This window comes from Quercus robur, chromosome 1, assembly GCF_932294415.1.
Source record: "Quercus robur chromosome 1, dhQueRobu3.1, whole genome shotgun sequence".
Classification (NCBI taxonomy): domain Eukaryota; kingdom Viridiplantae; phylum Streptophyta; class Magnoliopsida; order Fagales; family Fagaceae; genus Quercus; species Quercus robur.
This window is the reverse complement of record NC_065534.1, coordinates 31,531,256-31,558,439: the sequence shown is the minus strand read 5'-3', so window position 1 is coordinate 31,558,439 and position 27,184 is coordinate 31,531,256. Positions and strand designations below refer to the sequence as shown.

At 36.3% G+C, this 27,184-nt stretch overlaps 1 protein-coding gene across 1 annotated transcript; it reads right to left on the bottom strand.

Annotated features, from left to right (window-relative positions):
• Nucleotides 1-2,412: 2,412 nt before the first annotated feature.
• Nucleotides 2,413-5,039, bottom strand: LOC126730007 (uncharacterized). Its single transcript, XM_050434944.1, has 2 exons — nt 4,939-5,039; nt 2,413-4,700 (listed from the first exon to the last, which is right to left on the bottom strand). The coding sequence occupies exons 1-2, from the start codon at nt 4,952-4,954 to the stop codon at nt 2,623-2,625; spliced, it is 2,094 nt and encodes a 697-aa protein (XP_050290901.1). The 5' UTR covers nt 4,955-5,039; the 3' UTR covers nt 2,413-2,622.
• Nucleotides 5,040-27,184: the final 22,145 nt, after the last annotated feature.

Sequence of the window (27,184 nt, the reverse complement as noted above, 5' to 3'; positions counted from 1 at the left end):
GTTGTTTGGAGAATGGTCCATGTTTCTTTCGTAGTTTCAGTGGAGGATATCTTCTTGAACTCCTCATTTGTGACCGCACTGAATAAGACATTCAATGCCCTACTGTTAAAGTTTGCCACCTTGATTTTAGCATCATCCCAATTGGCCGGCGCTTCTGTAGGCGTAGTCCAGCTTATCTCCACAGTTTGCCACACTTTCTTATCTAAAGATTGCAAGAAAGCTCTCATGCGTACTTTCCAGTATGCATAGTTAACGTCATCAAATAAAGGAGGTATAATAAGATATTGTCCTCTATCCATGACAAACAGGGGTCAATGGATCATACAGCAAAGATTAACCCTAATCAAAGTGTGCCTGCTCTGATACCACTTGATAGGCCAAAAACGTATTAACCAAGTGTGATGAATTAATTGCTTAATTAGCCAAGTTTATTAGTTAATCAAATTAACATACAAATCACGTGGTAGTACAAACAAATCACCAATTAACTAAAGTATGCAGTGGAAAATAAATTGACACGGTGATTTGTTTACGAACGGGGAAAACCTAGACGGTAAAAATCCCACCGGGTGATTTTAAGGTCACCACTCTTGAGAATCCACTATTATCAAAACAAGCGGTTACAAGTAAAGAAATCCTAGTACCTTATATCAACCTACAGTTGAACCCTTACCCCAATACCCAATTGGACTTATTCTGTAATGACAATCTCTCCTTTCAATGCACGGCTCCCAGTACGTGACTAACCAATTGGGTGGATCCTAGTATGCGACTTGATCACCAACTAGAGAAGGATGTTCACTGCAAAGTTCTTCTATTCATCACTCGATGAAGATCATAAAGTTGCTTTGTCACAAAACTGTACGGTGTACAAAAAACAACAACTTCTTAAAGAGAATGAAGAACTAGGGCAAACTAGGTTTCCGATTACACTCTTCTTCACATTTGTGCAATTGTGCTCTTATGCAACTGTGCGTAACCTTTAACGGCCCTTAAATCCTTATATATGTTTAAGGTTGTGAGAAAAGAAAGCCCAAACACATACGCACTGATTGGATGAAAAACAGTCTTAAGAAACTGAGTTTCATAAACCTCGATAGATAGCCATCTATCAAGCTAGCTGTCGAGGCACGGTCTTCACAACTTTTTAAACCTTGATAGATGCTAGCTGTCGAGCTTTAATGAACAACACTTTCTGACTTGGTTCTTGGACAAACTTGCACGGTTTTAACGCTTGAACTTGAAACCTTGTTTCTTGAAACATTAAACACATCCTAGATCTACCCAATTATAAGTAAAGTATGCTTTGTCAAAGGATTAGCCAATTACATAAAATGTTGACATATGTTCCTAACATTGAATCACATATGTCCTAACAATGCTGATAGGATGAATGATATCTCGTTCGTTTTGTTGAGCCATAATGAAGAAAATGACCGAAAAGTGGGATTTAGAGACCTCAAAGGAAGAAACAGAGCCTAAAATTGGAATCTACAAGAAAAATTGAGCATGACAGGCCCCTTCAAAAAATTTTGGCCTTAGTCAACGACGACGGTCAAAGTCAACAGGTGCTGATGTCACTAAGGCTGACGTCACAGGAATGACGTGTGCTAACATTGCTAGGGCTGACATGGCGACACAGTAGTGAATGGCGCACGGGAGCATGAGAGCACGTAAGATTGGGCAATGGTGCGGGTAGGCGCGTGTTACTGCGAGACCAAACCTTCTGGTGGCACGTGGGAGTGCGTGCAATTCTGGATGGAGTTGATTTGGTTTGGGTTTTTCTTGGAATTGTGCAATCTATCAATTTGTGCTTTTAGTTTGGCAGGGTGATGGATAGAAAGACTGGATTTGAGAGTTTTTGGTGCTGTGGGTCTGATGGCGGTAACTTGTTTCTGATAGTGGGCACTGGACAAAGGTAAGGGCAGTAGAAAGACGCCGGAGAAGACCACAGGTGCCAAAAAGTTAGAGCATTGGCTCTGATATCATGTTATAAATATAAAGTGAGAGAGAAAGACTAAATAGTCTGTATATTTTGTGTAAATAATAATGTATAATAGAGAGCCTTATATATGCTAGATATGTGTGCAGTATAAGTAATATGAGTAAACTACAAGTATAGTATACTGGGTTAAGCCCAATGGGCTAATTTAGTCTAAGCCATACACTAACAGTTGGCACAATTGCCAAGTTGTAATGAAAGAGCAAGAATTTTTTTTCCTCAATAACTGTAATGGCTTAATATAATGCCCACAAACTCTCTCTCTCTCCCTCTCACAAATATATAAATATAATTCATTTATATATTATTCTTGGCAATACTCAATCTAAAGGTGTCTTGGCTCTTCTGTTCCAAATGAACATTGCATCACAGACTAAATAAATATAATTCATTTATATATTATTCTTGGCAATACTCAATCTAAAGGTGTCTTGGCTCTTCTGTTCCAAATGAACATTGCATCATAGACTAAATAAATATGTACAATATTATACACATTTCCATGAACAGAAATTGTAAACCAATAATGGTCCTTAAAAAAAGAAACGGTGTCCTTTCTTGCAGTGATCTCCAACTAAATGCCAAATGTAACTTAAGTTATTAGTTGATTACTTTTTATCCTACCTCTGAACTGCCTCAGCTATTGCACGATTACGTGGTATCTGGAAATGATCGGTTAAGCCAAAATGTGCCATGAGAAGCCAGACATGAGTAAGAAGCTCCCCTCCTCCTCTCAGCTGCTGAGCATGATGTCTTCCTTTACACTGGATAGCAGCATGACCTAACACTTCCACCCAAAAGCTTGCAATCATATCCCATCTGTAGTTTCTATTGTTTATCTGTGATGCAAGCTTACACGCATGAAATATCACGAAGTTACTTTTATCTCCTCCTTGGGTAGTAAGCATGACCTTAGTGTTCACTTTTTGTAACATCTCAATAGCTTCCCTCTTGCCGTTTATTGTGACTGATTTTGAAATTTGTTCTTCAATAAACCGTCCAACCTCAACATAAATTTCCTGAAACCTGATGTGTGCCATCCCAATGGGCAACATATTAGGATGCTTGACTAGGAGGTAGAGCATATATTGTGATAAGCACTTGGCTCTTTCATGCAACGTTGATTCAAAATCTTTGTGATATAATATTTCTGTTGCAAGGTGCCAAACAAGGATGATCTGGTCAAACTCAAACTGAACACTCCATTCAAGCTCAAGAAATGAGTACTTTTTAAGTGTGCGGCCTCCCATACAGCCAAACAAAGCTTTAAGATCTAAGCCATGGCCATTATCTTTCGCCCAATGCCTAAGAGTCCTAAACTCGTTGAAGATGAATTCTTTCAAATCATTGCTGATGGATGCAGGAGTCTCATATTGGTGAATCTCTAGCATTTCATCAATACCTAACTTCATTAAGATTCCGTGGAAGTGTAGGTGTTTTTCTCTTAAGGCAAAGCTTAGCAGACTGAACTGACCAATGCAATTGGACCACCTCTGTTTTTTAGCACAAATAAATCGTAAACTGCAACTGATGGCTCGTAGAATGTTTGTTTTCTTATGCACAATTAACCAATGAATAGTTTGATCAGAGAGAAGCAATTCCACAAATGCATATAACTCTAGAAGAGGAGCAACTGCCAATAATACCAAAGTTATGGCAATATCAATCTTGGAGTATTGTCGTTTCTCACTAACCATCTCATAAAAAGTTAGAACCACCAATACAATGATGGTAAGGGAGATTCCAAGGATTCTTCTAGCAATGCCCCAAAAAGAGTAGACTACCTTTGCCTTAGTGTAGAGCAAGTCATATATAAGCCCGAGTTCAATCTCAATTACCCCAAAAGCCTTTTCCCAAGACATACTATCCCTTTCAAAGGCTGCCCTGCTTGCATCCCGATCCTGAACGCTAAGTATGAGATCTGCAATGAGACGCTTGACCATCTCAAGTAAGCTATAAGCCATAAGTAATTGCTTTGCATTAGGAACAAGTTCATCTAATAATGTATCAACTGAATGATTCGGTACCTCAATCTCCAGTACTTGATGTGTTGTGAGATGGTACCCCTCCAACTGCTTTAGTCTGCATTCTTCCATTATTTTGGAAGCACTGGTAGAGATATCTGGAATTGAGTCTCTAAATTTCTTATCGCTTGCCAAATAAAGTACCCACACTCTTTCACAATATTTGACAAGACCAACATAGAACATCACAATAAAGAGTAGGGAAAGACGAGAGCCCGTCCATGACAAGAGCAAGATATATAATGTCGTCATTGCTTGTGTAAATACTGCAAATGAGTGCCTTTTCCACAACTCATTGTCTTCCAATGAGTATGCAGTAATGGCATCAGTGCCACCCAAGTGCAAGAGCAAAAGAGGCGCCCAAAATGCTTTTAGCTCGTAGTTTGCATCAAGAACACCACTATCCATGTAGACATCTCCTATGTCATTTGAGAGTATGCCACCAGCCATTGCTGCTATATAATCGGCAAGTAAGTACGCTGACCAAACAGTAATTCTAACCCATGTTGTGGCAATATACTTTCTACGATTTCCAAGAATGACGAGAACTATTTGGGCAGTGAGGCTAAGTAGAATCATTCCTCGCAGCTCACACTCATTCCAAACTTTTCTCCAACTGAGAGGAAACACCTCCATCATCTGTCTCTTCTTAATAAACATCATACTGACAACAACTGAAAAAATATATATAAAAATAAAAAAATAAAAAAAATCACAACAGTAGGAAATAAATCCATTCGTCATTTTAGTACTACTACAGTTCTACAAGTAATAAGCAATCAATCTATACATTAATATTACAGATACGAAAAATTTAAGGTTGATCAAGATGATAATAATATTCTATAACATGAACCTAACAAGTAACAACATGGATGGTGCTGCCCAAAGTAGGCTAAATTAGAAAAGTACCTGCAGGTATCGGCATCAATGGCAATTTGGTTTCAAAGAGCTGAAATGCAACCTTAACTTTTCCCAGTAGATTCTCATTGAGCTATAATTTCGTTTTGATTGCGTGTGCCAGAGAGAGAGAAAGAGTGTCAAAGCACTAGGAATAAAATATTTGTAAAAAATTTATTGGGTAAAATTAATAATATATATATATATATATATTTTATAAAATTTAGTTACAAAATTGATTATAATTTAAGGTTACAACTTTCTTTAAAAAATTTAACATTACTATATATTTTGAAAATCTAACAAATTGCATGTTCTTTACGTTTTTTATGCACATGTTAAATTTTGTTCTAATGGATATTATTTACTATATGATTTATAAGCTTATATTTTATGCATAAATTTAAACTACAAAAACTTGCAATTTAAAAAATTTATTGATGACATAGCTATTGATTTTCAATTTTCTAAAAATTTTGCAAGTATGGAGGATATAAGAAAAAAAATGTAATTCAATGACAGATTTATTTGAATTCATATCCAATAAAAAGATATTAAGTAATGTTATAGTTTTAGGCTACAACAAATTTTGTAACTAAACTTTGTTATTTTTTTTTTAATACCGATAATTGGAGTGTAAATAGTTTGTGGAGCATATGATATATATTTCTCTCAAAGTTAAATATGAACATAGAATTTTCTTTTCCTCTCAAGGGCCAAACAACATGACAGCCACGAAAAAGACTCGATGCTTGTTTGGTTCAGTGTATTCATGCAAAAAGTCGCGATGACGTTTCCAAAATGTGATTTTTTTTTTTTTTTTTTTTTTTTTTTTTTTGCAGAATAAACCAAAATGTGATTTTAGGTATGTTAAGTTTTAGACCCATAGAAAACACAATATGTTTAACCTAAGCCAAGTTGTTACTTAGATTAATTATTCAAATTTAGGTTAAACAATCATCATATGTAACAAATATAGCGGAATAGTAAATAACACAAGATGTGATGACCTAAGAAAATCAATGAATCAACTCGTTTCAAGGTAAAAAACTTGAGGGGAACTATCCCCAAAGAACAATCCACTATATCAAGTTTAGATTTACAGTCAAGAATACAAATTCATAGTAAATCTAACACAGTTACCAAACTGAGTTCTAAACTCCACAGACTTCCTTAATTTGGATTTGTTCTCACATGAACCACCTGTTCATGCCTTAATCTTCAATACTTTTGATAGTTGAAGGCTTGGTTGTAACTTTACCCCACCAGTACTAGCAATATGGATTTGATATCCGGTAGGTGCTTATAAAGTTAGAAGGTACAGAATCTCATAGATTTCACAAGAGTAACTCTCAAGTCTTAAAAAATGTGTATCCTTTTATACCTAGTAGTGTTGAACTTAAACCCTAAACATTTTTGCGTGCTATTGGGCTTCAATTAAAATTTTGTAGAACGTAGTTTGATTGGTCAAGGCTTCTATTCAATCAATCGAGCTTGTCAGTTTTTCAATTCTTCTTTCTGCAGCTTGTACATTCTTGAATCTTGACTTATATCAAATTAAGCAATGTCTAAAACACTTCAAAGACACTAAGATCTTATACTAGGCTTGTTTTTGTTCTCGGTTTGCCAACATACAACAAATTTAATTCCTAAACATTTATGACTAAATATTTAGAACCTAACAATTTCCCCATTTATCCATTCGTGACAAAACTTACATATATCATGTATTGCTCAATTCAAGAACTAACCCAATTACAATAAAAGGCCAATACAATTCAATCACAATTTACTATCTACAAGTTTCAATAATAGGCAGCCCCATCATAAAAGAATTAACTTGTAAATTCCTAAAACACTGAAAACAAATTGTTTGTTTATGTTTAGACCCCTTTAAAACCATATTAGTTTAACCTAATGAATTAGCCAAGCAGTTACTTAGATTAATTATGAGATCTAGGTTAAACACATGCAAACATATTACTTAGTGTGGAAAATTAAAGAAAACAGTGAAAGCTCGGATTTGTGCTAAAACACAAGAGCTTGTTTAGACCCTAATTTTAAAATTACGGCTAGATTGCTTTTACTTTAACTTATCTAAGTGTGGAACAAGAGTAAATGAAGCGCAATAAACTGATAACTACTCTAGTGCATAAACATGAACAACAAACAATAAAAGTAAAGCACAAGAGTAAGGGGAGAGAGATGCAACCACAAGATAACACCAAGATGTGTTATCGAAGAGGAAACGGAAGAACTCGGTGAAAAACCTCTCCACGACCCTCCAAGTCGAAATCGATCCACTAGAGAATAAAGTTGGAGTACACAAATAACAAAAGACCCTCCAAGTCTAGTCTACCCAGTGTACTTGAGCCATCCAAGCTCCTGCTACCAACAGACTTCTTGAAGTCATTTCTTCTCTAACTTTCTGGATCTTGCAATACGCTCGATTGCATCCGCCAAGCCTCAACGGCTTCTTTTGGCAAATCCCCAAAGCTTCCTAAGCTCCAAAACACTCTCTACACTCTAAATAGGAGTGGGTTGTGTTTAGGTACAAATCTCCTCTCAAGGTATGACAATGGGAGAGGGAAGGAGAAAAGGCTACAATGATTTCTCACTAAGGATGGGTAGCTCTCTCTCTAAAAGATGGGTGTGTTGTGTTGTAGAAAACCTATAAAGGGTTTTTCTCTCTGAATGGCCTCTCATACTTTTATGGGTAATAGGAGTATATATAGTATGAGTGAAGGGTAAGAAAGTCACACTTAAAATCCTCTAGGCAGAAAGTTTCTTGAGTATCTCGCGGGTTAGCTCTTCTCGCAAGACACTTGCGAAACTGATAGCCTGGCACGACTCTTCAACTTCCAGCCTGTGCTTCTCACGTGGCTCTTTAGGCTTCTTGCGAGACATCTGCAAAATCCACTTGTTCATCCAATACATGCTCAATTCTTCACCAACTTAATACTAAACCCAATACAATAAAATCCAACAAAATGCAAGGAACAAAATTAATGCAATTACAACACTTTTTGTTATAGAATAAAGCCAACATAAAATATAGTTGTAAATCACAACTTTACAGACATTAATATGATGACCCAAGAATACCAATGAGACCAACCGTTTCAAGGTAAAAATATCGGGAGGATTTAACCTAACTATTCTCAAGGTAAACAAATCCATTGTGATAGAATGGAAGATTACAATAGATTTAAACCCTAAATCTAAAGCTACCTTTTGTAGAACTTACTAACACGATCACGTGCAACTTTGACTCCATGGACTTTTCTATCTTGGATTTGCTGAACATGAACTCCCATGCTTATGACTTTGAGATCTCACTTAAAGGTTCCAGATCACCATCAGTAGTAAATCTTTATGCAGGAACTTGTTTCCACTAGTTCTTGATTGTAGATCTCTTGTTCTAGTAGATGCTTATTGAGTTAGAAGGTACAGAAACATCACAAATCTCATAGGAGTGACTCACAAGACTTCCAAGGGCTTGTAAAGCGTAGTTAGGGTTTTCCTTTTATACCTAGTAGTGTTGGACTGAAACCGTAATTTTTTTTGCTAGCCTGGGCTTGACTTAAAATTCTACAAAACACTGTAGCTTACTTCTTCTTTTTGCAGCTTGACAATTCTTGAAACTTGACTTGAACAAACTTGAGCAATGTCTAACACCTAATCTGGACATGTTTTTGTTCTCGATTTGCCAACATACAAATATTTGGAAACTAAACATTTAATCCTAAATAGGTGATTGTAGATAGTAATCAAACTAATTTTCTACATCATCAATCACATTAGTTTAAAAGTGACTATCACCTAAAGAGTTACATCATATAACTCTCAAATCTCCTAGAAAACACGCTTGCAATCATGTAAAAGTATTTTGTTTCTTTTTACTTTTTCTTTTTCTTTCTTTATTTATTTATTTTTATTTTGAGAACAATCAAAGATATCATGCATGGGCATGTAGGAGATAGAAAAGAAAATACCCTTGTCACACATTTTTTATCTTTTGAGAATAACACCTCGTTTAATTTTATTGTGCAAGTGCTACACCTTACTGAGCATAGCTTTTATAATTTGTACACAAGTGCTCATGATTGGTGAGTAACAGTAGTGAGACGATTATTTATGCATTTCTCCTAAGATTTTATAGTCCTTACGATCAAAATATATGACATCAGAATGAAGATCGTTTGTTTAAAAACTACAAACAACTCACACGATTAGCAAAATGCAGAAAATAGCTCATCAAAACTAAATAAGGTATATAGTCATGAAATGTAAATTTCAATGGCCAATCTTAATTACATGCTTATTGGTGTGTAATAAATTTTTTTTTTTGGTTGAAATTTTCTATTATTTATTATTATTATTATTATTTTAAAAAAAACCTTGAAAACATCCTAATCAACCCTAGAATGAAATGTAGAAAAATAAAATCCTAAGAAAAAACATTTTGGTCTAAAGGAATGAGAGATATAGCATGAGCAAGTTCACTACTAAAAATGATGATTTGATTGCTAAGCTTAATGAATCCAACAAATTGGTTGAGAAGTATAAGAAACTTGTTGAAAATTCTTTTGAAAAGATGAAAGAGTTTGAATGTTTGAATATGGACTTGGATGCTAAACTTGTTTTGTCTAACAAACTTGTTCATGATCTTAAATGTGAAAATGAATCTCTTAAAATGCATGCCAAGTGTTTGATTGTTGAACCTATTGCTAAAAAGGAAGAAAATCTTTGTTGCAGTCATGTTGTGAGATCCGATTTTGTGCCTATTGTGAGTTCTAGCAGAGAAAGGCCTTTAAGCCTAAGCCTTTGTTTAGGTCACATCCTAGGGATTTGAGTAGATCTAAGTGAAAGATTGCTTGAAAAATCAGAGTTTCAACAATGGCGAAAAGGAAGGTTTGAGAGAGAAAAAGGGAGAGATTTGTGAGAGAATGAGAAAATGATTAGCAACTCTAACTAACTCTCATATTCATCATTAATACATACATACATATATATACATACATACATACATACATACATACATATATATATATACATATATACAGCTTCACAGATAGATTAATCTAACTACCTAACTATAGATCTGTAAAGATTGGGAACAATTATTCTCTAATTACACATGTGATTAACACGTCATCAAACAAACAAACTCTAGCTTCCAGAATGATCTTATCACCATCAATAGAATTCTGACATTTAGAGGAAGAAGATAGGTTCAGATGGCAATGTTGTCAAATGACTTTGTCTTGATAAAATTACAGCTAGTTTTCCTAATCAAAACGACAACGTTTATTTTAATGAGAAACGATGCCGTTTTGGTATGAAACACCTCATATCCGTTGATTTGAAAAACTAGCTGTTAGGAAATTCTTTATTCACTAAGTTTGTTCCTACTTGCCACCATTGTAGTGTGATCAGTCACATAAGACCTCAGTGTTCCATGTTGAAGAAAGAACAAAACCTTGTTGCTAGATCCCTCCCTAAAAAGCCTAGTAGACCTAAACACATTGTTTGTCACCATTGCGGTGCTTTTCGTCATCTAAGACCTCATTGCTCTAAGTTTCAAGCTCTTAAAAGAATCAAAAGAAAAGAGAAACTTGAACTTCTTGGAAGTTGTGCTTTGCAAGCTAAACTAGATTTGATTGAAAGTGTTTGATCAAGTTGCTCATATTTTTCACATCATGTTTACTTGATCGCATTTTCACTTGTTACATTATATTTGTCCTTTAATTACTTGCTTTACCTTGAGGGCCTAATGTGTTTTGTGCAAGTGTTTTAGGTTATAGGTAAGTATGTTCCAAGTTCATCACAGGTTTTAGATTTAGGTGTGAGTGAGTTTCGCCATTGTTCCCAAACTCAAGTTTAAGTTTAGAGTCTGTTATAGGTTGTTTTGTCATGGAAAAGCCAAAGGGGAGATTGAAAAGTTGTGATTTATAACTATGTTTTATGTTGGCTTTATTCCATGACAAAAAGTGTTGTAATTGCATTAATTTATTTCCTTGTATTTTGTGGGATTTTATTGTATTGGGTTTAGTATTAAGTTGGTGAAGACTCAAGCTTAATTGAAGATCAAGTGGATTTCTCGAGAAGCTCGCAAGAAACTAACCCACGAAGTAGCCACATGAGAAGCACATGACTTGAAGTTGAAGAGTCGTGCCAGGCTGTCAGTTTAGCGAGTGTCTCGTGGGTAAGGCCTTCCTATGAGGTAGTCTCGAAACATTCTCCCAAACACAACCCACATCATTCAAAGTGTAGAGAGTGTTTCGGAGCTTGGGAAGCTTTGGGGATTTGCCAAAAGAAGCCGGTGAGGCTTGGCGGATGTAATCGGGCATATTGTGGGATCTGGAAAGCTAGTGAAGACAAGACTTCGAGAAGTCTGTTGGTAGTTGGAGCTTGGAGGGCTCAAGTATATTGGGTAGACTAGGCTTAGAGGGTCTTTTGTTATTCGTGTACTCCAACTTATTCACTTGTGGATTGATTTCGACTTGGAGGGTCTCAAAGAGGTTATTCACCGAGTTCTTCGATTTTCTCTTCAATAACACGTCTTGGTGTTATCTTGTGTTTGCTTCTCTCTTCCCTTATTCTTGTGATTTACATTTATTGTTTGTTGTTCATGTTTATGCACTAGAGTATTTCTGGTTTATTGCGCTTCATTTATTCTTGTTCCGCACTTAGATAAGTTAGAGTAAAAGCTGTTAAGTTGTAATTTTAATTTTGGGCTTCTAAACAAGCTCATGTGTTTTAGCACAAATTTGAGTTTTCAGATTGCTAGTCTTGGGTAAGTCAGACTCATAGGATTGAAGGGATCCTAAAAGTTCGTCAACAAGGATGGTATCAACATCCTTGCTCTTAGTTACAGTAATGACTTTGGGTCTAAAATCTTTAGTCAAAGATCTAAGGATCTTCCTAACTATCTTAGGTTGATCATACACTTCACTGAAATTAAAAGCTGGGTTAACTATGTCATTCAGTTTGGCATAAAACTCATCAAAAGTTTCATCATCTGCCATTCTAATGCTCTTAAACCTAAAGGTTAACTGTTGAAGTTTATTAATTTTCACAGCCTTAGTCCCTTCATGCACAGTTTGCAAAATATTCCAAGCAATATGGGCAACCTTTACATTAGAGATTCTCTTGAATTCTTCCATAGAAACGGTATTGAATATTGCATTCATAGCCTTGCTATTAAAGCTTGCCGCTTCTTTTTGAGCAGTAGACCATTGTTCTATAGAAGTGGCAGGTCTTTCCTAACCAATTTCCACAGACAACCAAACCCTCTCATCTAGAGATTTTCGAAAAGCTTTCATTCTTACTTTCTAGTATGCATAATTACTACCATCAAAGTGGGGAGGGATCACAAGAGAGTGAACATATTCCATGATTGCATGGGTCAAGGATCAACTCAAGGAAAAACTACCCAATCAAGAGCTAACTTGTTCTAATACCACTTGTTTGTTTATGTTTAGACCCCTTAAAACCAAATTAGTTTAACCCAATGAATTAGTCAAGTAGTTACTTGGGTTAGTTATGAGATCTAGGTTAAACACATGCAAATATATTACTTAGTGTGGAAAATTAAAGAAGATAGTAATATGATGACCTAGGAAAACTAATGAAACCAACAATTTCAAGGTAAAAACTTGGGGAAGATTTAACCTAGTTATCCTCTAGGTAAACAAATCCACTATGATAGAATGGAAGATTACAATAGATTTAAACCCTAAATCTAAAGCTGCCTTTTGTTGAACTTACTAACACGACCACATGCAGCTCTGACTCTATGGACTCTTTTATCTTGGATTTACTAAATACAAACTCCCACACTTGTGACTTTGAGATCCCACTCAAAGGTTTCAATTCACCATCAATAGTAGATATTTATGCAGAAACTTATTTCCACCAATTCTTGATTGTAGATATCTTGCTCCGACAGATGATTGTTGAGTTAGAAGGTACAGAAACCTCATAAATCTCACAGGAGTAACTCACAAGATTTCCAAGGGCTTGTAAAACATATTTAGGGTTTTCCTTTTATAGAAATAGTGTTGGATTGAAACCCTAAACATTTTCATGGGCTTGGGCTTGGGCTTGACTTAAAATTTTGCAAAGCACAATTTTTGATTGGTCAAACCTATCTTTCAATCGATCAAGCTTCACAGTAGCTTGCTTCTTCTTTCTACAGTTTGATAGTTCTTAAAACTTGAATTGAACAAACTTGAGCAATGTTTAACACCTAATCTAGACATGTTTTTGTTCTCAGTTTGCCAATATACAAATATTTGGAAACTAAACATTTAATCCTAAGTATTTAGAACCCAACACAAACCATAAAGGCATGTATGAAAAATACAGTAAAACATAACTTTGAATCACAACACCACTGAATAAAACAAGGAAACCAATATATTGTGAAACAAGTTAAAATAAAAACAATAAAAAAAAGATGTAACCATAAGAATTACAATAACTACTCCTACTCCCCCTAAATACGTACAACTCCCCCAAAGTACAAGAAATCTCTCCACAATTACTCCTCTTTTTTGTTACGTTTTGCCAAAAGCAATCACCTCAATCATTTGAGGGTGGAGGTGGTGGAAAAGAACTCCTATACTCACTGAATTCAACTCTTAAGGTAGCAACATATGTGATCAATGAGTACAAAAGCTATCCATGAGCCGCTTGAGTCGTCAAAAATGTTTCCATCATGGTGTGATGTGACAATTGTGTCTCAAGCACTCTCTCTATCATGGAGTGGGGAGATTGTGAAGCTCTAAAAGGGCCAATACCAGTAGCATCCTCATCCTCATCAGCAGCAACACCTATAGGATCCATAGATGGGTCAATCTACACATCTCCTTAAGGAGGATCCACTCTTTATTGCTTTCCCATTCCTTCACTTGGTGTTGAAGGCTTCTTTTAGGCTTTGCTTTGCTTCAGAAAGGTTGCTCCTATTGGTGTCATCTGATGAATAAGCTCAGAAGATGAGGTACACTCAAACTCAAGATACTCTAAATCCTAAGGATAGAAATAGGGAAGAAGAGATCCTAATTCTTAGACGTGTTTTTGTTGACCTCAACAATGGTTTGATTGAAAAGAGAAGGGAGACAAATGGAGGCACTAGTGACAAGGGCATATAAGAAAATACACCTATCAATAGTAATCGTATGCACATGAGAAATAGGAAAAAGACAATGACATGCAATCCTATATGTTAGGACATATGTGATTCACTTGTTAGGAACATATGTCTCTATTTTATGTAATTGGCTAATCCTTTGATAAAACGCACTTTATTTGTATTTGGGGAGATCTAGGATGTGTTTAATACTTCAAGAAACTTTGTTTCAAGATCAAGTGTTAAAGCCATGCAAGTCTGTCCAAAATTCAAGCAAAAAAGTGCAAGTTCATTAAAGCTCAACAGCTAGCATCTATCCAGCTTGAAGAGTCGTTCCAGCCCCATGGCTTAACAGCTGCTCGACAGCAGCTTGACAGATAGGCATTTGTCGAGGTTTATGAAAAACAAAATTTCACATCTATTTTGACTCTAATCCGTGATTATGTGTTTGGGCCTTCTTTTCTCACAACCCTAGACATATAAAAGGATTATTTTAAGGTCCATCAAAGTAGACACAAGTTGCACAAGTGTTGAGCAAAGTTTGTTCAAGCAAATTGTGACCGGAGACAAAATATTCCCTAGTTCATCGTTCTTGTGAAGAAGTTGCTGTATTTGTGCACCGTAGGGTTTTGTGACCAAGCATCTTCTTAATCTTCATCGTCTGGATGAACTGAAGAACTTTACAGCCAATAACCTTCTCTAGTTGGTGATTGAAGTCGCGTACTGGGATCTGCACAATTGGTTAGTCACATACTGGGAGTCGTGCATTACAAGAAGAGATTGTCACTACAGAATTAGTCCAATTGGGTAATGGGGTAAGGGTTTAACTGTAGGTTGGTATAAGGTACTAGGATTTCTTTACTTGTAACCGCTTGTTGTAATAATAGTGAATTCTTAGGAGTGGGGACCTTAAAATCACCCGATGGGGTTTTTGCTATGTTGGTTTTTCCCATTCGTAAACAAATCACCGTGTCAATTTATTTTCCACTGCACTTAGTTTAATTTGTGATTTGTTTGTGCTACCACGCATTTGTATGTTAATTTGATTAATTAATAAACTTGGCTAATTAATTAATTAATCAATTAATTCATCACAAGGGGTCAATTCGTTTTTAGCCTATCAAATGGTATCAGAGTAGGCACACTCTGATTAGGGTTTAATCTTTGCTATGTGATCCATTGACCCCTGTTTGTCATGGATAGAGGACAGTCTCTCATTATACCTCCTTTATTTGATGGTACTAACTATGCATACTGGAAAGTACGCACAAGAGCTTTCTTGCAGTCTCTAGATGAGAAAGTGTGGCAAACTGTAGAGATTGGTTGGACTAAGCCAAAGGAAGCGCTGGCTGATTTAGATGATGCCAAGATCAAGGTGGCAAACTTCAACAGCAGGACCTTGAATGCTTTATTCAGTGTAGTCACTAATGAGGAGTTCAAGAAGATATCCTCTATTGAAATTGCTAAGGAGGCTTGGACCATTCTCCAAACAACCTATGAGGGAACCAAGGCTGTCAAAGATTCAAAGCTTCAGAGGCCCACTACAAGCTTTGAAGAAATCAAGATGGAGGAGCATGAGTCGTTCGATGAGTTCTATGCCAAGCTCAAGGACATAGTGAACTCAACCTTCAATCTTGGGGAAACCATTCCTGAACTCAAGATTGTGAGGAAAATGCTCAGATCTCTACCCGAGAGATTCCATGCCAAGATCACCGCGATCGAGGAATCAAAGGATATTGACAATATTCCTTTGACAGAGCTGGTTGGCAATCTACAGGCCTACGAGCTAGGGTTAACTAGAATTGGCAAGTCGGGTAAAGGCAAGAGCATGGCATTGAAGGCTAAGAGCAGTGACACGGATGAGTCTTCAGAAGATGAAGATTCTAAGATGAAGTCATACATCACCAGGAAATTCAAGAAATTCATGACGAATGCCAATGGTAAGGGCTTCGACAAGGACCGTAAGCAATCTAATTCTTCTCAGTTCAAGAGCCAAGATAAAGGGAAAAAGGATGCTAGGGATGGTGGTCAGTACATAGTTCCCTCAGGACCTAAGTGCTTTAGGTGTTAAGACTTTGGTCACATGAAACAAGAATGTCCTACATATCTTAAGAGCATTGGGAAGAGCAAGGCACTTGTTGCTACTTTGAGCGACATTGAGCCTGAGGATGATTCCAACAATGAGGATGTCAGAATATTAAATGCCTTTACTGCCACTGTCAATCCTACTGAGGAGATTTTTGAAGATGTGGATGAAGAAAAGGAATTGGTGGATTCTAAGTTCGAGAAAATGGATGATTAAGATGATATCCATACAGCCTATAAGAAACTATACAAGCTTTCTAAGAAACATGAGAAACTTTATAGACTGACCACCAAGAAACTCAATGATGTGGAACTTGATCGTGAGAAGCTTTCCACAAAGTTTGATGAGGCTAATCAGACTATTGGAGCACTGAGGTTGGAGAACAATTTCTTGGCTAAGAAGACCAAGAAGCTTGAAGCGAAGCTATTTCAAGTCAAAGCTCAATTGGAGAGGGCTTCAAGTGCGATGCTTGACGAGATGCTAAGCATTCAGAAATCTGCTTCTAATCGAACCGGTTTAGGGTATGATTTCTCTTCTTCTAGTATTGCTTCTACTAGTACTACTGTCTTTGTTCCTCCTACTAATAATGTTGAAATTGAGAATAATGTTGTTAAAAATGAATTAGCTAGTGAGAACTTAGACAAGGGTAAATCTATCTTAGGAGCACCCTCTAAACAGGATAAGAAAGATGTTAAAAACCTTAAGGCTAAGAAGGCTAACTCTTAAAAGCCTAAACAAAAGAAGCAGCATCTTTGTCATCATTGTGGAGTTACCTGTCATACACGACCAAATTGCTATAAGTGGTTAGCCATTCAATAGAGCAACAGTATGATTGCATCTGGAAGGTAGAATTAGCTTCAATCCTCTCTTGCTCCTCTTGGAGATCTTCTTAAAGCCCTCATGTTCCTTTCAAACTTGAACGGTTTCAATTCTTCCCCCTCACCGCCGGTTCAAGGGTTTAATCAAAGGAAAGGTTCTTCCAAGGTGTGGAAGGAAAAGGGCTTCAAGTGGTTCTATCACTTTCTTCTCTCTCTTCGTGTTTTTTGTTTTTGCATAACTTATGTGTTTTGATTTTATTTTGAGTCAGTCTAGTTTTATGCTTTACTTTGTTTAACATGTTTTTGTTTGTTTTCATTTTTATTTATTTTGTTTTTCATATGAAAATAAAAAAAATTGAAAAAATTAGAAAAATACAAAAACAGTGTGTGTTTTGTGTACATTGGTACTTGTGTACCTTGGATGGCCATTGAAACAAAGTTTTCTAAACTTTGTATCTTTTGTAGCTTAGATGAGTATCTCTATGTACAACTAAGTAAGTGAGCTTTTTGGTTCGTGTTTGTGATGAGTAAGATTAAGTGATCTCTTGTACTTAACACTCGTATCACTCTTTTTGACAGAAAGGACTAGAAAATCTTAAGAGAAAGGTATAAATAACCATCTCACCACTGTTGCCCACCAATCATGAATGAATTTGTGTGCTTTGACATAGTAAAATTGGAATGTCAAATGCTTAAATAATTGGGTATTTCCTTTCTATCTCTTATATGCTCATGCATGATTTGCTTAAAAAGAAAAATGTGCAAAGAAAATAAAAAGCAAAAAGATCAAAATGCTTTATATATGATTGTAAGTGTGTATACTAGAAGATGTGGGAGTTATAGGATGTACCTTGAAAGTGATAGTCCCCATCAAATAGTTATGATTGTGTGTGAGTTAAAGCGATTTTCTCATATCTCAAATCGTCATAACATGTATACACTTATGCAATCTTGCGATATTTTTCACACACAACACGCAATATTCTTTGCTACTCTTGATACATGTGTAGGTACAATGTGATTTGGCTATCACAAGGTTTACATGTGTTAATGTATGCTCACTAAACTGTCTTGACTTATTTTTGAAATATAAAATTGGTTAAACTTGTTTAGTGTGTGTGTGTTTTAGGGATCCATGTGCTTAAAATTGTTGTTGAGAGATGATTTTGAGAGTCTAAAATGTTGATTGGATCATTGGCTGACTTGCATGCTTGATTGCATTCATATCTGTGTTTTTCCCTCTTGAAAAAAATTGTTTTTAAGCAATCTCGACAGCTTCTCAACACTTGGCTATCTATTGAGCTTTTCAACTTCTTCTTATCACAATCTCAATAGCTTCTCGACAGCTATGTGGATTGATCGAGATTTCATCTGGATCCTCGATAGCTTCTTGACAGCTTGTGGATCGATCGAGCTTCTTTTTAGCCTTTTGTTGAATTGTCCCTCAACAAATCCTCGGCAGCTGCATCTGTCGATGCCTTTTTGCTCGACACCTATCTCAACACCTCTATCTATCGAGATTTACTGGGCTCCTATTTAAGCGCTAATTGTGATTTCCTTCTCATTTTTTCTCAATCTCTCTCTCAACAGACTTATCTTCTCACCTCCCAAAACACTCTCTCTCACTCCAAGCCTCATTCCAAGTGTTTTTCAAGCTTTTTCAAGTTTTTCTCTTCACTTGGTAAGTTTCTTTTCTCTCATTTACATGCATTTCATGTTTTGAAACCTATGTTTTGGGGTTTTTGAAATATTTTGGGGTTTTCAAAATTGATGAGTTTTTGTTGAAATTTTGGGATGGGTTTTTGCTTAAATGAGTTTAAAATCTCATGCATTGCATCACATTAGCATTATAACAGTATTATCATGCATTTAGATGTGCGCAAATTGATTGTGTGCTGGTACGATTGGATTGGGGCTAGCCCATGATGTTTTTTTTATTGCATGTCACATGCTCATGCATTCCCATGCATACGTACTCTCTATTCAATATATTTGAATTGCTTGAGACTTTTCTAATTGTCTCTCTCTCTCTCTCCCTCTCTTTTCTGTTTACGTTAGTCGTGTCTATGGCACCTAAACGTAAGTCTACTCCGTCCCAGAACCTTCTTCGTTCTGGGACATCTTCGTCTTCTAATCCTACTCCTTCTCATGTCTGGTTCCATGATGAGGATGCTTGAAAGGCTTTCTTGGAGAACTTTTCTTGACAAGGCATTCATTCTGAACGACAGACTTCGCCGACACTGACCTACCCGATGTCATTCACAGTCGAGGTTGGGAGTCACTGTGTGACATCCAAATCACATGTCCATCCATGCTGATCTAGGAGTTTTATTCCAACATGCATGGGTTTGATTTTTCAGTACCTCATTTTCTCACTCACGTTCGAGGTACGTGCATTGCTGTCACACTGCAAATTGTTGCGGACTTGCTCTGTGTCCCTAGGGTAGAGTTTCCTGACTACCCAGGTTATGAGCATCTGAGGATTGTGTCCAAAGATGAGCTCAAATTTGCTTTATGTGGGCGCCCTTCTGATTGGGGTGAGTATCAATTCACTTACTGTTCGGGCTTTGCAAAAGGCCCTTGGTTTTTGAACGTGGTCATGACATTTGTTCTCCACCCTCTCTCTCATTATAACTCTATCACAAAGCCTCGTGCTCGGTTTTTGTTATCCCTTTTTGAGCATCTCACTATAGATTTCCCTTCTCACTTTATTCTTTCTATCATAGATGTCCATAGGGATTCAGCGTCCCGTGATAAGCTCATATTTCCTTCCGCTATTACGAGGATCTTACGCCATTTTTCTGTTCCCTTTCCTACGTCCGACCATTTTTCTTATATGTGTGCCATAGACGCCGCTACCGTTAAATATTGTGAGGCATAGTTTAGGTTGAGGTAGTTTGGGTCAGCAGCTCTTCCCTCCCGTTCGGCTCCATCTCGATTTACTCCATCCACATCTGCTCCTTCCTCTTCTACGAGCGATGTGTCACTCGGAGACATCATGGTGCAGCTTCAACACATGGATGCTCGCCTTGATACACTCTCTATAGAGCTGTATCAGGTGAATGTTCATATAGGCCGTATTGCACGACGGCAGGCAATCATGGGTGGCTTCGCTTCTAAGACTTCTCCTCCACCTCCTCTAGTGGCTTCTGATTTTGAGGCTGAGGATAATGATGATGGTGATGACGATGATGCTTCCGATGATGATTATGATGGAGATGCTAGCTCTACTGATGAGATGTCTACTTGACACTCTTACCCTTTGTCACTCGTGACAAAAAGGGGGAGTAGTTTTGGATATGAGAGTAGTCATTCTTAAGGGGAGAGTTAGTATATGACCATTTTTGTTTAGGGGAGTGTTGATATCTAAGGGATGTAGTGAGGATTATTTGTATCTTTTTCTTTTCTCTACTTTAGATACATTTATTCTTATACATAGGTCTTGTGACCATTACTGACATACATTGTACTTATCTTCTTTATATGTTGATGTATGTTTCTTTCACCTACCCTTACATGTGTTGTTTCTTTTCTTTCTTTATGCAGATGCTTCTTATTACTTGTATGCAATCTATTATTTCTGTTTCACACAAAGATGCCTTGATGAGTTTTGTTTAAAGTGTTTTAGAAATATAGGTTGTCAAAGTCTTATTGCCATAAACTCTCTTCTTACAAAGTTTTTCAAAAGTTTGTGTTAGGATAGATTTTTTTTGTATTCAACAAGTGAATATGAGTTGAGTGATTTATGACTTCTCTCATATCTCATTTGTTTGTTGTGGTTTTTTCACGGATTGCCAAAGGAGGAGTTGTTAGGACATATGTGATTCACTTGTTAGGAATATATGTCACTATTTTATGTAATTGTCTAATTCTTTGACAAAACACACTTTATTTGTATTTGGGTAGATCTAGGATGTGTTTAATACTTCAAGAAATTTTGTTTCAAGATCAAGTGTTGAAGCCATGCAAGTTTGTCCAAGATTCAAGCTAAAAAGTGCAAGTTCATTAAAGCTCGACAGTTAGCATCTATCCAGCTTGAAGAGTTGTTCCAGCCCCGTGGCTCAACAGCTGCTCGACAGCAGCTCAACAGATAGGCATCTGTCGAGGTTTATGAAATACAGAATTTCACATCTGTTTTGATTCTAATCCATGATTATGTGTTTGAGCCTTCTTTTCTCACAACCCTAGACATATGAAAAGATTATTTTAAGATTCGTCAAAATGGACACAAGTTGCACAAATGTTGAGCAAAGTTTGTTCAAGCAAATTATGACTGGCGATAGAATTTGCCCTAGTTCATCGTTCTTGTGAAGAGTTACTATGTTTGTGCACCGTAGGGTTTTGTGACCAATCATCTTCTTGATATTCATCGTCTGGATGAACTGAAGAACTTTGTAGCCAATGACCTTCTCTAGTTGGTGATTGAAGTCGCGTACTGGGATCAGCGTAATTGGTTAGTCACGTACTAGGAGCTGTGCATTACAAGGAGATATTGTCATTACAGAATAAGTCCAATTGGGTATTAGGATAAAGGTTCAACTATAGGTAGGTATAAGGTACTTGGATTCCTTTACTTGTAACCACATGTTGTGATAATAGTGGATTTTCGGGAGTGGTGACCTTAAAATCACTCGATGGGGTTTTTGCCGTGTTGGTTTTCCCTATTCGTAAACAAATCACCGTGTCAATTTATTTTCCATTGCACTTAGTTTAATTGGTGATTTGTTTGTGCTACCACACGTTTGCATGTTAATTTGATTAATTAATAAACTTAGCTAATTAATCAATTAATTCATCACAAGGGGTCAATTCGTTTTTGGCCTATCACTATACAGCAGATAGTTTACTTCAGTCAATTCACTAGTGTTAAGTCTAGGCTAATCTGCCCATGTCTTTGGTTTGCCACACAAAAGTGACATGACATCACTGAGAGAGGGAGGGTCAGTGCATGGATATGAAAGGTTATGGACAAGAGGAACAAAGAGAGCATTAGACACTACTTTCTTAGTGATCTAATACTCATCACCTCAAATCCAAGTAGTCAAGAAATGACCACCAGATACAACAGAATGAACAGAAAGATTAGAGTAAAACTCTTTAATTATAGTTGCAGGAGAAGACTCTAAACCTGTACAAAGGGGCAACCAACCCTTAGAATCTATATTTTTCTAAATGAAGGGATCCAACTCATCTAGAAAAACTTTCCTCTCCCTCCAAATGGACCTAAATTTGACCAAGGAATCATACGTTTTCAAGTTTTCTAAAGTACGATACCAAGTGAAATCAAAAGGTTCATTAGTGGAAGATGTAACCCTCAACACTCTCTTAGCAATAGTTTTCTTAGGACCCATTTTTAAGCTCCAAAAAGGGAGAAAACAAAAGAGAAACACAAGAAAACCAAGGGTAGACTGCATTAAAGAGATAAACAATATATACAAATGCAATCTTGAAAATCTACATGATGCTTGATGCATTGACTCAAATAATGTGTGAAACTAATGCATTGATTTGTTCAACATCACAGAATTTTGAAAATTGATCAATAAAATCCAATTTTATGAAAATATTCACAATTTATGAAGAACATAAACCCTAATTTTTCAAAAACACACAAATTGAGAAATTGATCATCACAATAAGTATAAAACATGTTTTAAACAATCAATCAATCAATAACAAGGATTACTTTTACCTAATTTAGTCCAATTGAACAAAATCCCCAAATTACTCAAGAACACATGAAGCCTAATTTTGAAACTTTTCAAGAAGTATGAAAATTTTGAAATTAAAGCATAGAAATCATGTTAATATCATGCCTACACAAAAACCCAATGATCATTTAAAATCAAAACACCCAAAATCATCAAAAGCTCCAAAATATCAAGTCCAAAAATTTTAATAAAAATGATTGATTTATGCATGTATGACATAATTTGATAAAAAATAAAGGGTAAAAGAGTCTTACTAGATGTGTAGAAACAAAACCCTTGAAGCTTTGACTCAGAAAAGAGAAAAAAAAAAATTATGTTCTAAGGGGGATCGAGAGGACTCAAAGAAAAATGATAGAATAGGACAAAACTAATCTGTCAAAGACTTAAGAATTCAAAATTTTCCAGTTTCAATCAATCAAGAGGAATTGAGAATAAATCGAAAGAAATTTCTGGAAAATTTCAATTGATTAAGCATCGATTGAACAACAATCAAACCAGGCAGAGAGTTTTGGCCTAAAACCTGGACAATTTTGATTAGTCGAGGATCAACTTCGATAGATCGAACTAGTGAAAAATTTTTTGAAATTCGAAAAATCTAGAAATTTGTTAGAAAACCAACTCAAAAGCTGTTTTTATGACATGAAATGCGCATGAACGCATCCAAAAAGTTTCAAAAACATTTTGCACTTAAGTTCTCAAACTTAAACACAAACAAAAAGTAAAAATCACTCAATTTAAAACTTCTAAACCATTTTTCTTAAAATTCCACCCAAATCAAGAAAAGTGTATTAAACATCACTTCTTATGCAATTAAAATGGCTAGACTAGACAACACACATAATCTCATGTACATGATTTAGCATCAATGTGTGTGTTGTGTCTGCAACTAGTAAGTGTACAAAACACAATATAGGTGATATGTAGATAGAAATTACTCAAATTTTCTACAATATCAATCACATTGGTTTGAAAGTGATTATCACCTAAAGAGTTACATCATATAACTTCCAAATCTCCTAGGAATCATGTTTGCAATCATTTCAAAAGCATTTTGATTCTTTTACTTTTGAGTGTGTGTGTGTGTGTGTGTGTTTTTTTTTTTTTTGAGCACAATCAAGCATATCATGCATGGGCATATAGGAGATAAAAAAGAAAATACTCTTTATTTTTTTTCACATATCCTTTTCTTGTTTTGCAAGTGCTACACCTTACGGAGCACGTCTTTTATGATTTACACACAGATGTTTATGATTGGCAAATTACAATGGTGAGATGGTTATTTATGCCTTTCTCCTAAGATTTTTTAATCCTTACAATCAAAATATGTGACATCAAAATCAAGATTGTTTGATTAAAGACTAAATACAAACCACACAATGAAGCATAAAGTGGCACAAACTAGTGAAATGCAAAATTAAGCTTATCAAAGCTAAATAAGGTACACAGTCATGAATGCAAAGTTTCATTGTCCAACCTTAATCACTCACTAAATGGTGTTCATTACGATTTTTTTTTTAATTTTCTTATTTAAAAAAAAAAATTTAAAAACATCCTAATCATCCTACAATGAAAATGCATGAATGAAATGCAAAAAAATTTGTCCAAAGAATCAATAGATGAAACACGAGGACCTTGTCAAACAGGCTCATTTATGATGAGTCTTTTGCATCCACAACTTCTAAGATGCAAGCTTGTAGTTGGAGTTTTTAGACAGATGGGATTGATGATCAACTCTAGAATTGTCATAAAGGCTAAGAGATTTTACCAACTCATGAATAAGTGTCATAGCATCTTGTGCTTTTGGCACAGACACTTTTTGTTTAGTTGCTTGCTTGCTAGCATGCAACTTGAAACAATTTGGGCGAGTATGCCTAGCTCCACCACAAAAGTTACACAACCACTTAATTTTGTGTTATTTCTTAGCTATAGGATGAGCAGGCTGCTCAGGTTTGGTGTCACTTAGATCTACCCTGATTCTCCTAGTGGCTAGAATTTCTTCCTTTTGAACTCTCACTTCCGATTTAGGCAAAGACACAAGTGGAATAAACATAATATGAGTAAGCAAAAAAGAAGAACCACTCTCAACATAACCTAGCCTAGTCTTTTCAGATGAAGATTTTTAAACACTCAACATGTTATCAAGCCTAGAACTAGAATTTCTACCAAGTTGTTCTCTAGCAACATTGTAAAGTTGTGATTACAAATATGTATTTTGTTGGCTTTTATTCCGTGCCAAATTTGATTGTAATTATATCCAATCGTTTGTATCCTGTATCTGTTGTGGGAATTTATTGTAAGCGTTGTGTGATAGTGAGAGAGAGTGTGAAGACTCAAGCTATTGAAACAAGGAAGGTTTTCACGGGTATCTCACGACTAAGCATCCCGCAAAAAGATGCATGTGCCCTGCACATGACTGGAATGAGAAGAGTCTGTACAGATGGAGACAGTTGTGTCTCGCGAGTATTTCATTGATAAGGCCTTCCCGCGAGACACCCGCGAGACATTTTGTTCTGCCAGTTTGTACTGCCTGATACACACTTTCTGTACCCTCATTATATATACCCATATTACCCACAAATGTGAGAGAGAGCTTCTGAGAGAAAACCCTAGCTAAAACACTTGAAAGTTAGAAATTGTTTTACCAACAATTCTCTACACATTTTGTTTGTGGAATTTCCTCATCTCCTACCTCTCAATTTCCATACCATTGAGAGGTCAATAGTCCAAACACTTATCACACCTTTTGAGAGTGTCTAGTGAGGTTTTGGTGCTATTGGGAAACATTGGAAGAAGCCAAGGATGGCAAGTGCAACATGGAGCTTGTTGCAGGATCCGGAGAGCTAGAGAAGACAAGGCTCGACGAAGTCAGTTGGTAGCAGGAGCTTAGAGGGCTCAGGTACATGGGGTGGACTAGGCTTGGAGGGATTTTTATTATTCGTGTACTCCAACTTATTTTCTAGTGGATCGATTATCGCTTGGAGGGCGGCGGAGAGGTTTTTCGTCAAGTTCTTCGATTTCCTCTTTGATAACACGTCTCGGTGTTTTCTGTGTTTGCATCTCTCTTCCCTACTCTTGTTCATTTCATTTTACTGTTGTGTTTCTTTAAATATGAATTAGAGTAGCTCTCTTGCTTGTTTGCTTGTGTTTACACTATTCCGCACTTAGTATTAAGTTAGTGTAAAATCAATCAAGCCGTAATTTGATTTGGGGGTCTAAACAAGCTCTTGTGTTTTCACACATTTCGAGCTTTCAATTGGTATCAGAGCGGGTACACTTGTTGTGGTTTAAATACCTAAGTGTGATCCTTGACCCCTTGTGTTTATTTGCCATGGATAACGATTTTTATGCTTCTATGGATATTGTTGATTGTAATATGCCATGTGTTTGTGAAAATGCCTCTATGAGTGTTAATCCTCATGATTGTGATGACATGTTGCATGAAACTTTGGGTGTTATTGATATTCCTAACATCAAATTCTTCAAGAAAAAGGCTAAGAAGTTTCATAAAGATTTGAGCAAGTTATTTGGTGAAAAGGATGATTTGATTGCTAAGCTTAATGAATCCAAAAAATTGGTTGAGAAATATAAGAATCTTGCTGAAAATTCTCTTGAAAAGCTGAAAGAGTTTGAGTATTTGAATATAGACTTGGATGCTAAACTTGTTTTGTCTAACAAACTTGTTGATGAGCTAAAATGTGAAAATGAATCTCTTAAGATGCCTGCCAAGTGTTTGATTGCTGAACAAGGATGATAATATTTGTTGCAATCATGTTCTGGTACCCGATTTTGTGCCTATTGTGTGTTCTACCTCAAAGGACAAATCAGTGTATATTCCTTCACACAAAAGAAACCGAAAGGCGGAGAGAAAGGCACTTAAGCCTAAGCCTCTGTTTAGGTCCCATCCTAAGGAATTGAGTGGATCTAAGTTTGTTCCTAATTGCCACCATTGTGGTGTGATCGGTCACATAAGACCTCAATGCCCCAAGTTAAAGAGAGAACATACTCATGTTGCTAGATCCCTTTCTAAAAGGCCTAGTGGACCTAAACCCATTGTTCGTCACCATTGTGGTGTCTTTGGTCATCTTAGACCACATTTGCTCTAAATTTCAAGCTCTTAAAAGAATCAAAAGAAAAGAGAAACTTGAGTTGTTTGGAAGGTGTGCTATGAAAGCAAAACCGGTTTTGGGGGAAAATGGTAAGTTGTTGGAAAAAGTTTTTGATGTTCTTACCTCCTTGTCTATGTGCATCTTCGGTTCACATTCTTCCAACCATCGTCTCACTTCTCATGAGACACTCATTCCAAACAATCATTCCGTTTGGATGAGGAAGGATTCTTGTTAGGTTCTAAATGTTTAGAACAATTGGCAAATCGTGAACACAAACTTGTCTAGATATAGATCTTAGAGTCTATAGGTTTTATTAGACAATGCTCAAGATTATTCAAGTCAAGATTCAAGAACAGACAAGCTGCAAGAAGAATATTTCATAATCTGTCTGGTTCGATCGA